The sequence below is a fragment of the Anopheles merus genome, chromosome 2L, assembly GCF_017562075.2.
Source record: "Anopheles merus strain MAF chromosome 2L, AmerM5.1, whole genome shotgun sequence".
Taxonomy (NCBI): Eukaryota; Metazoa; Arthropoda; class Insecta; order Diptera; family Culicidae; genus Anopheles; species Anopheles merus.
The window spans coordinates 1,588,508-1,600,293 of record NC_054083.1 but is presented as its reverse complement, the minus strand read 5'-3'; the positions used below and the strand labels follow the sequence as shown (position 1 = coordinate 1,600,293).

Genomic DNA, 11,786 nt, shown 5'->3' with positions numbered 1-11,786 from the left:
CACAGCAGAGTTGCCGGAACTGTAGACCGACCATTTCGACCGGCTTCTATCGGTTGCCGGAATACTGGATCTGCCTATCTCGGGTGGTGCTGCCAGATCGGTGCGTAGTGTTCCGGTCATCAACTTCGACTCCCCTTTCAGGAACGGCGGAATCGACAGTCCCTGAAAGTGAGCAAAAGTTTTTGTTAATGAGGCGAAGAAAAGTCCTTCAGGTGGCAAACTTAGCTTTATGTTGCTACGAGTGTTGGCAAACTCGCATTGCCTGTTGTCGCTTCCCGCCGCCCTCGCCGATCTAGTTTCCCTCATGCTCGAACCATCTCTCGTCACGCCAACCATCCAGCTCATCTCTGGTGGTACTGGCTTACCGGCTACACCAGCACGTTGTGCCAGTTCAGATGGCACCAGCGTTGTCGCTGGCCTTTCGTCCAGGGTGCGTTGTGTGTCGATGCCTTGGTGTCCTCGATGATTTGTGATAGACACCATGCGGAATGGTACCCTCAGTACCGTGGATCTCAACGCATACATCGTCAACGGTTCTGCTCCTCCAGATTGGACCGTCTCACCAGGGAGCGCGTTGTCCCGCGATTCGCAGTCTAGCTGCGCGTGTGCTTTGGCTACAGAACAGTTTTGTAGTTGGAAGGCCGGCTGCGCCGACGCATGTTGTCTGGTACAAACTATCGGTTCCACGGTTGCTAATGCCTCAGGATTTGCTGGTACCGTTCCGATGCACACTTTCTCATCAGCTTCACTAACGTTCACTGCTATCTTACAATGGTGTTGATGTTGCTGATGCTGATGATGCTGCTGCTGCTGCTGCTGCTGCGGCTGTTGCGGCTGCTGCGGCTGTTGCTGCGGCTGCTGCGGCTGTTGCTGCGGCTGCTGCTGCTGCTGCTGCTGCTGCTGCTGCTTCGGCTGTTGCTGCGGCTGCTGCTGCAGCTGTTGTTGCGGCTGCTGCTGCAGCTGCTGCCGCTGTGTGATCCGTGAATGGTTCACAGATCGATTCGCTCGTCTCTCTTTTTCGAGCTGAAGCTGGATCTTTGTCTGTTTAAGATTCAGACTGGCCATTTTGATATCGAACTCTTTTAGAGCTAACTCCTTTTCTAATCGCTGCACTTCGATCAGTCGTGCCAGTGCCGCTTGCATTGTCGCCTTTTTTGATACGTTTGTGGTATGGGGCATTTTTGCAGCTGGGATCGATGTGGGTACCTGTTCCCCCGTGGATAGCTTCTTATACGCCGAGGCGTCGCCCTCGCTATATGCTGCTCTTTTGGCTATTTTTTCGCCGTCGCAGCTTTCAGCCGGCTTCCTCGTCTTCGCGATGGCTTCCATTGGGGTTACTAGACACCTCTTCTCCTTCGCTTCGCACTTTACCCTCTTCTTCACACACAAATCGCACCTCCTTGTATGGGATTCATCTCTCGCGGTGATGCCGACACACACGTATTTGTACCACTCATAGCATTTATTGCACGGCACCATATTTACGGTATTATGTCGCTCGCAGCCATCACGATTAATCCCGGTACTCATCGCGACGCACACTGGTACGGATTTTAATTTCGAAGAAAATATCTAAACGAATGTTGAATGTCGCACTAATTTTTAAATGTTGTTACGCCTGGTAACAATGTATTTATTTGAATTGCGTTTTAGACCTTCTTAGAACTGGCGCTCGCGTATTATAAATTTTCGCCGCACAGTTTAAAAATTAGTCTGTTTTCTCTCGTAGATAATTCGCAACTAACTGTCTCAATGGCACCTATTCTTCAACAGCTGATCAGTCTTGACCCCGTTTGACCCTGTTTTGTGACCGCTGCCGAACTTGTTTCTAATTGGCCCTATTTTTGGATCAGCTAGTTGTCTCGCCTAAAGGGTTATCTTTTCATCCTTTTCTGGTTTCCTAGCGCCATCTGGTGTTATTTGCTACATCTATTCGAGCTGTCTTTGACAGCTCGTTGTTTTGACTTTGTTTGGTGCATCTAATAAGCACGAGGATGATATCGTGCCAACACATATCATATTTGGCCAAAATATAAAAACAAACGCCATCTTCAACAAATGGTTAACGATGGGAATTGCACGGGCAATCCTAACTGGGAGAAGATTAAGTGCATCGTGAAAAAAAAGAACATCAGTACGATAGAAGATGCGGAGCAACTGGTAACTGCTATGAGTGACGAAAATAACTCTGATTTTAGCATCACATCTGCACCTACATTAGATGGTATAAAAAGAGCTAACTTTGAAATCTTAATGGTGATAGATGATGTTAAAAATGAAAGTACAGAAGCTATAGAATATTCGGAATATTTAGCCATTCGATTCGAAGCATTCTGTTCCATTCGACAACCGTTTGAGTGCCGTGATGTTGTAAACGATTTATGTGAAAAAAAAACTATTTGTTTTAAGTAGTAAGTGAAATTCAAATAATTAGTCAATCTCGTGATACAATCGTCAACTCGGACCACTCAATAACTTCGGTATGGGTAAAATCCTCGAATGGATCGTGCCCCCATACGCTGGGATGATTATCCTGCTATGGGCATTTAAGTTACTGATAGCCAAGCCTATTAGTGGTACAGGAAGGCTTTGATCGAAAATGGTCGTCGCATCTAAAAAGTTTAAAAAAATGCTAGATAATAAATGCATGCTTTATATTAGCACAGCTGGTACAGCTTACTGGACATAGGTTGAACCCTTCTAGATTTGGTGATTTCAGAATGACGATTTAAGGAACGCCTTTTCATATCCTGTATCAAGTAACAACGACCCCCCCCCCCCCTCCCCCCGCGGATGACAGTTTGGCTTCTAAGCTCTGGGTCGGTTCTTTTACACCCTAGGTTCACGTTCCGTTCTTTTTGAAAAATGAACTAGTTCCGTTCCGATCCTTTTTTTAACGAAATTCCCAACACTACTTTCTGCTACTGATGCTCCTGCTTTGCTTTCGTCCATCTCGCTTTATGTTCCCTCTCGTTCTCTTCGTCCTCGTGATCCTCTGTCAATTGAAACACGTCATACTCTTTATACTTTCAATGATCCTCTTCTATCCTGTTTCAGGTTGTTTAACCACTTTTACCATCTCTTTGATTTCGACTCCTCTCTTCACTCTTTCCGTAACCGTATTTTTTCTTCTGATTCTCTTTAATTATTCTTCTAAGTTTTCATGAAGTTTATGATAGTCTCTACGCTCTACCTATGTTTTTTTTTTTCTTTAATTATTTTGCTAGGTCAAGACTAGTTTAGTAAGGCTTAGTTTTTCAAGAATTATTTTGTTTATTTGTTAGGGTTTAATTAGTTGTAAGTCTGTTTTCTTTAACCTTGATGGCGGATTTTGAATTAATAAATGAAATGAAATGAAATGAAATTATTCCATCGCGTTCTAAATACGGGTTAAGTTTGGCCAGTGGATTCTTCTTTGCTAATATTGCAGTTCCATCACCAGACTTTTGAAGTGTTCGATACTCTTCAGGGTATGCTTGACGCTATGCTATAATGATGATAGTCTGTTCAGCTAACATTTTCTTATAGTTTGACAACCGGCCTGTCGTTCGGCTGTGCACGGGTGAACTGGCGGTTTTCATGAATCGCCACATATATGCTCCAGCTTGAAAACCGACCTAGATTAAAGAGAGCTTCTCGTGTGCAATGTATATTAACGGATTTGCGTTTCACTTCTTCAGTGCCCGTTCTCGTAGGTTGCTCTTGAATTAAGGATGATTCGGGATTAGATAAAAATGCTGGTCCCGCAACCCAGCGACTGATTATAAAATGGCAGTCGATGTTCGACCACTTAGTTCTTTCGTCGGCAACATTATCTTGCGTTGATACCCACTGCCATTGACGTACAGTAGTTTTATCTACAATTTCTACCACTCGATGGGCTACGAAGGTGTGGTACTCGTGATGATCTGCGTTCAACCAGTGTATTACATCTTCAGAGTCGGTCCAGAATGTTATGCTGTTAATGGGCTCCCGGTGTGTAGATATTATGTTGCATGCGAGCCTGGTGCCTAATAATGCTGCCTGAAGTTCGAGTCGTGGAATTGATACGTATTCTAAGGGCGTCTCTCTAGTCTTTGCCCCTACTAGAGATACTTCGATTACTTCGTCTTACTCGTATCGGAAGTATGCTACTGCGGTGTAGCCATCACGACCAGCATCTACAAATATGTGTAGTTGAAGGGCATTTACCTTTAATATAGAGCATTGCCTATAGCATCGCGGAATATATAGTTTTTCAAGCTTTGGCAATCCATTGATCCATTTTCTCGATTTTTCTAACAGATTTAAAGGGATCGTCTCGTCCCATTCTGCTTTTGCTCGCCAAATTTCTTGCAAAATTACATTTAGGTAAAACAAATAACCAACAATTAGTCCGAGTAGATTGTACAGTGACATCATAACACTAAGTATCTGCCTTTTGGTTGGTACTTTTTTTTCTTTTAGAAAGGCTTTAATTTGTTTAATTTGTTTAATTTGTTTATTACTCGTTTGATGGATAACAATGGATCCGTGTGAATGTTCTTAAGTCTAAAATTAGATTAAAATAAGAAGTAAGATCATCTTAATAATTCGCTTCTAAGGCAGTTTTTAAAGGATTGCACTGAGGCTCCAAAATTAAATGCTTCGGGAACCTTGAATCGGAAAGTGTCTGTAGAGGGACTCCACCACATTCCTAAGATTGTATGTGACACTGCAGTGGTTTCTAGGGTGAGATCTTTACTTTCACAGGTGCTACTTTCTACGATGTCTAAAACCTCCTTAGAATTTGACATCCAGTTGTGAAGTGGAAATCAACCCTTCATATGGATATATTCTACTAGTGTAGTGAGTTGTACAGCTTCACTATCCGTTTCCACACTAGTCAAGAAATCGTCTAAGTAATGTTTTTCTTTGATGCATTTTACCGCGTGGGAATTGATCACTGAATCTTTCTGCGTTCGTATTTTTCACATACTGCGCACAACTAGGTTCTCCTAGTCCATGACGCACCAAATGTCATCCGTCGCATAATGAACTTTTGAGGTTCTTCATCTGCACTCCAGTGCCATAGAAATAGTTGGCTTTGCTGATCTGTACTATTTATGCAGACTTGATGGTACATTTCGCTTTTATCTTTAGCTACAGCAATTTTATATTCTCGAAACCTAAATAAAATGTTAGGCAATGGGGATAGAAGGTCAGGTCCAGTTAAAAGCACCGAATCCACAGAAACATCTTTAAACTTCGCTGAGGCATCCCATACGATCCTTAACTTATTGGGATTGTTAAGATTGAACACCGGAAATATGGGTAAATACCATTTTCTAGGATGATAGGTTTCCTTTTCGCTTTGAGATAGTCGCTTAATGTAACCCTTTTCGACATATTCTCTTAGTTTTGTGTTCATGTCCTATAGATATTTTTATTTATAGAGACTGCATTAGCTGTGCTTCGATTAGCTCGATATAGATGCAGGGACGGATGGTGTTTCCCGTTACATCCTGCCTTGCCGCATATAGTGTCCTGGGGGCATGGGCCATGGTGCTTTTTCAAACAGCTGCGGCAAAGGTGTTGCCTCTTGACGTAATTCAGGCGGTCCATCTGATTCATCCTCCAATAGGCAGCACATGAAAGCAGGTTCGAACAGTCTCTGTGGCGAAGGCATGTAGTACCTTCGTTAACCATCGAATCACCCACAGAGTGTGTATTGACGTGGCGTCGCACTTGTGGTTCGTATTTCAACGATTTCACGTACAGAACCGATTCCTTTATCCCAACTATCCATTTTCCGAACTCCTGAATATTCCTGGATTCTCTACCCCTTTAGTTGAGTGGTTCGAATCTTATCTCACCAATCGTCGATATCGCGTGAAAGTTGAATGTATGACATCTAGGGAATTCGTGAGTTGTTCAGGCGTGCCACAGGGTAGTAACCTTGGACCTTTGCTGTTTTCTCTATTTTTCAATGACGTTACTACTGTAGTAAGGGAATCTGAATGTTTATTGTATGCGGACGATCTTAGACTTTTTTTTCCTGTGAGGTGTTTTGGTGATTGTCTTGTCCTGCAAGCATCGATCGACTCTTTTCTGACTGGTGTCTGAACAACGACCTACAAATTTCTGTTGATAAATGTTTGTCCATGTCGTTTCACCGTTCTAATTGTCCAATAGTGTTTAACTACTGCATCTCCGGTACACAATTACAACGACACAGTGCAGTAAAAGACTTAGGAGTTACCCTTGACCGTAAACTTGACTTTCATGTGCACCATAACGAAATTATTGATAGAGCGAACAGAATGCTAGGATTTATACGCAGGCAGTCGAGAGAATTCTCCGACCCACATTGTCTTGTCGCACTCTACAAATCACTAGTCAGATCCATCTTAGAATACTCCTCAGTAGTTTGGTGCCCATCGTCGTCGTTATGGTCGAATAAGATTGAGTCAGTGCAGAAAAAATTCACCCGTTTGGTCTTACGGTTCACACCCTGGCGTAACGTAGCAGCAAGACCTAGTTATCATGCCCGGTGTTTAATTTTTGGACTCGAGTCTCTCGCTACTCGTCGCGAAACGGCGCAAATCTTGTTTATGAAAAAAATCATCCTAGGAGAGATAGATTCACCGGACCTTTTAGCTAGAGTTAATTTCCACGTACCTGCTCGTATTTTAAGAAACTTTAGGCTACTAAGAGTTGACCAAACTAGACGTGCATATAGCGATAATGAACCTTTGACTGCGATGGCTTTTAGATTTAATGCACATTATGACTCTTTTGACTGGAATTCCCTAAGTTAACCTGTTTTTCTTGCTGTGATACTCTGTGTTATTTATTTTGTGCTGATGTTACATTGTACCGTGATGCTTTATGTTATTATAAGTTTAGTTTATAAGATCAGTGATAAGGCCAATGATGGCCAATCACTTAACATTTACAAATAAACAAATAAACAAATAAACAAATATAGAAGAAAATCGATGGTCTGAATATTCCATAGAATGGCTTCATGACAATGATGCACATGATGCAGTTGAATCGATAAATGGATCAGTAGCATCACTACATTCAACCAATGGCAACGAAACTAAAGTGGCTGTAGAAAAAATTCAATCCGCGAAATACTCTACAGAAGAATGGCTTCATGAAAATGACGCAAATGATAAATGTGATACGACTAATCACTCGGTAGCAACTGTATGCTCAAACCATGGCTATCAAATGCTTGCAGATATGGACGATGCCAATGCACAATACCCTCACTCATATATCCCCTGTGATCCAAATAACTTAGTAAAAAGCAATCATCTGCCCATAGATGAAAACAACAATGTTCCTAGACATACACAAAACCGAAAAGGAGACTATGACCATACTCAGCAACTAAATGAAATAGATAACAGGCTTTCAAGAATCGAAAAGATGCAAGCAACTCTTATCACCCAAATGAATATTTTGCTTGATAAGACATGTCCTCGTGTGCCTCCACATCTAAAAGAAAAGCATGCTAATATTAAAACTATAAAAACGTTGGAAGATCTCGAAAAACTTAACAAAGATCTAGAGTCATTTACCAACATGCGAACAATATTTGATTGGCTTGATTTTTTGATATCGGACCAAATCAGCCATAATAGATTGATACAAGCATTGGACATTCTATTTGACAAAACCTTTTTAACGAAATGTAGTTGGACAGGTGTAGGAAGAACTGGGAGCAGGATACAGTTTCAATCATATCAAAATGTTGTTAACCTTTTTAAAGAAATAGGGTCTACTAATGATGAACAGCTTTCTTTGAATGCAGTTGCAAACTTTTTCAAGGATACGTTAAAGTACGCACAGAAGCGACTAAATAATAAAGGATTAAGAAAATCAACTAAACATACTTTCAAACACCATGAAATGTGATATATTGAATCTTTAACATAGTTCTAGTAACTCACAATGTAATTGTGACGAATTTATTTGCTTAACAAACTCTGTGACTGTGAACTAAAAATTAAAAAAAAATTAAATGAATTTATAAAAACAACATTTCAATGTAATTATTCACATGTTATTGTTTTTTTTTATTCACACTTCGTACTCATCGTAACGTATGCAATAAAGGTACAAAAACATGTTCATCGCCATCATTTGTTGTTACAGCAGCTAGCTTGCATTTAATATCACTTAACTTAAACATAGAAGATGTTTTTCTTAAGTCGCGCCGGTTTCCCCGAAAAACGTATAGATGATTAGATTTTATGGGATACTGAAAATAGTCTGTATTGCCTGGCAAAACAAAACCTTCAATTCTAATCTCTGTTTCAGAATCGGAAACAAAAGAATAGTAACGAATTATTTGCTTGTCTAAAGTTAAGAACCAACCATTTCGATTGTTGTTTTGCAAGAGGAATCCAGAAGTTATAAATAAATCGTTTGTTTTGTTATTCTTAGTTAATGGGTAAGATGGTACTGTATTATTAGCAATCGTAAAAAAATTTTGAAGTTCAATATTTCTATTGGCGGCCTGAGCTGAAGGTCTATTGGTTCCACGAAGAGATTTTTTTATAAATTGTAATTTGTTTTCATATCGAAAAGCGGAAAGTGAAGGAAGTTGTCCAAAATGTCGCACTTCATCCAAAACGTGCAGCAAATTATGTACGTTACTAGTAAGATATTGTTCGCCATATATTTGTCCATACTGGATGACAAATGTTTCCAACATTTTACCAGCTACGTGCCAATTTTTTTTTAAATTCATTAGATGAGAGCATCGTAACTGCACAAAACAGTAGCAGAAAATGTTCGTAAGCTTCAGATGGAAGTACCTTCAAAACCACCAATCCAGCGTAGTGTAAAAATGATGCTAGCTCAGTACCTTTCCAATTTTTTAACTCATCTAATCGTCTAAACCTTCTATGTATTTCCGATGGCAATTCTATACCTACTAGGTGCTCTGATACACTATCGCATTGCATACCAGGCCATTTCTAACATTTCCCTAACTTGCCATCTCTCCATCCAAATAAAAGTCTTTTCAATATACCTAAGTAAAACAAATGTAGGGATTCTGAAATTATGACATCTCTTATTATATCGATGTCGGGTATTTCTAAAAGAGGAGAGATTACTTTCACATGATCTGGGTAAGCTCCGGCTCGAAATTCTTTATCAGTACGAAGAGGGGCATTGATGCTTTTAAAAGTCGTTGTATTTGAAAGGGGACTAAACTCTCCTTCACAGGTACACTTCATACATCCATGAGTAGCATTAAAATATGCAAATCCTGAGAAATGATAGAAAATTAAATATTAATTATATATCATGTACCAAATCCAATTAACATACCCTTAATAAATGCTCGAGCAGATGCATCCGCAATAATGGCACGCAAATTGATTTTGATTTGAGCAGAATTGATCAAAATGCCATTTATCAGGATATCTTTTAGCTCATCCACCAACTTTCTCAAATAGTCCTGCACGTTTGTTGGTTTGCTTTGACCACAAAATATACCCACAGTCATAACTGGAGCATTTTCTAGTTCCACAATATCCATCAATATGGGCCAAAACTGTGTTCTACTACTTTTGTACAATGGTAATCCATCAATCGAAATGTTGATGGATAACGTTGTTATATTTGGTACACTAGACCTAGAAATTAAAGCCAAATGTGAGTCTTCGTATGCAATTATATACTATATGCTATTACCTGTAGTAGTTTCTAATGTTTTGAGCAACACCGTAATACCATAATTGGCCTCCGGGAATGTTGTGAACATCGTCATTATTCCTCCTGGTCTTCAGAAGAGTTCGAGCAGATTTTGGTAGGCTTTGTCCCAGGTTAGCTGATAATATATTAGACAGCAGATTGATTGCGATGTGTGACTGATTTGTTGACAAAGCATAAAATTTTATGCAATCTTCCAACGACATATTGGAAAAATCCATTTTATCAGTGTCATGTATTGATGATGTTTCCTGATCTGATTCCTCTTCGTCATTCATGTCTTCTTCACGCTCCATTGCAACATCTAAATCTGCCGTACTATTTTCGATATCTATATTCATAAAAGAAGATAGTTTAATAGATAGAATCTTCTCGTGATACGCTATTGAACGGAAGGTAAAATATGGAAACGTAAACAACATACTCACCTGTACAAGCGATAGGCGCAGTATCTGATGTTTCATCCTGTGCATTGAAGAATGCTGCGTGCATCTTATCCCTTTTTTTGTATAAAGTTCCAGTTTTTCGGATATTTTTCGATAACATCTTTTTTTTCTTTTGCGGACCTCCTGCTAGTTTACCAAAACATGGGCATTCCACAATGATTTTTTTTTCTTCAGCTTCTTCTGTCAAGGAACCAGTTCATCACTTCGTCCAAGCGTTTATACAATCGTATAGTTCAATTCTCGGGGTTGAAAACCCAAACAGATTCATACAATGAAACGACAATTCAGCATTTCAAGCTGGCTTGAATCAAATCAACTGTGTTCTAAAATTTGAAAATTGGTGGCGATTTCGGGCTTTTGGTTATTTGGGCGCCATCATTCCGCACATCTGCATGCCCGTCGTGGGTTCTAACCGCGTATGAACCGTCCGCCGTAGCAAGGGCTGACTATCCGGCTACGAGGTACTCAAGTCCTGGATAGGCCGGCATGATCGCGTTGGCTATTACGCCAACAATAATAATAATCAGAAGAAGAAGAACTTAGCATAGCAGTCCACACTCGGGGAAAGGTTTTTGTTTAGACTTTGGTGCTGCCGGGTCTACCGCTGTGATGCGACAAATGCACGGAATGCACTCGACCAAAACATGAACCTACCGATCCGAACCCACTCCAAGGCATTGCCTGTCAATCGGCGTCATGATAACTACTCCAAACCAACAAGCCACCAGATTCTGGACGGACAGGTGCAGCACCATACGCGCACCGTAATAAACAAATCCAAAATCCTCTTTTGTATGGATTCAATTCAAAATGTTGTTTCCACTTGCGTCCGCTAGCTGATTTAGAAATAAATGTGCAACATATCGCACGCACGTTTACTTAGATGCTACAGTGTGTCTTTTTAATACCCCCAACAGCAGAGCCGATCGCAAAGATGCCAATGCCAATGGTTGTGTTGTATCTCAGATAGCGAGATCGAAAATGCATGGACTTTGTAGCCGCAGCGGATGGAAATGTACGCATCAGAATCAAATAGTTTTGGGGTTTCCAAACGCACACACACACAAACTCGCGCGCGCAAACTCACACACAAACACGCGCGCGCAAACACTCACACACACAAACACACACACACACACACACACACACACACACACACACACACACACACACACACACACACACACACACACACACACACACACACACACACACACACACACACACACACACACACACACACACACACACGCACGCACGTACGTACGCGCGCCCGCGAGCATGAAAGCGCGCACGCCAGCACGCACCCACGAAAGCGCGCTCGCGGGCAGGCACCCCCGAAGTCGCGCAAGCACGCACTCCCCCCCCCCCACTAGACCACCCCCCACCGGCATGATCGATTACGGCTACCTTATCGGTAGAACGGTTGGTTCAGCTTTCTTGTAGCATCCTCAACCCTAGCGCCGGGCGGGGAGGGGGATCGCGACATGATAGAGTGAACGATCACTTTCCCCGCGCTGTGTGTGTATGTGTCGTGGCCCGAAAACTCGAGACAGATTTAGGCATATTTTTAAAAAAATATTTTATTGCCACTATACACTGTGCTACATGATGCTTAGAAGGTCGTTGAAGCATCAAACA

The 11,786-nt window shown here is 41.2% G+C and overlaps 1 protein-coding gene across 1 annotated transcript; it reads right to left on the bottom strand.

Annotated features, from left to right (window-relative positions):
* Positions 1 to 8,289: 8,289 nt before the first annotated feature.
* On the bottom strand, positions 8,290 to 10,479 carry LOC121593439. Its single transcript, XM_041915771.1, has 4 exons — positions 10,128 to 10,479; positions 9,682 to 10,030; positions 9,316 to 9,623; positions 8,290 to 9,253 (listed from the first exon to the last, which is right to left on the bottom strand). The coding sequence occupies exons 1-4, from the start codon at positions 10,243 to 10,245 to the stop codon at positions 8,958 to 8,960; spliced, it is 1,071 nt and encodes a 356-aa protein (XP_041771705.1). The 5' UTR covers positions 10,246 to 10,479; the 3' UTR covers positions 8,290 to 8,957.
* Positions 10,480 to 11,786: the final 1,307 nt, after the last annotated feature.

Coding starts and splice junctions, on each gene's coding strand:
- LOC121593439 (XM_041915771.1), bottom strand. CDS start 10,245: ATGTTATCGAAAAATATCCGAAAAACTGGAACTTTATACAAAAAAAGG. Junction 9,624..9,681: donor AACATTAGAAACTACTACAG/GTAATAGCATAT, acceptor TTTAATTTCTAG/GTCTAGTGTACCAAATATAA. Junction 9,254..9,315: donor TGCTCGAGCATTTATTAAGG/GTATGTTAATTG, acceptor ATCATTTCTCAG/GATTTGCATATTTTAATGCT.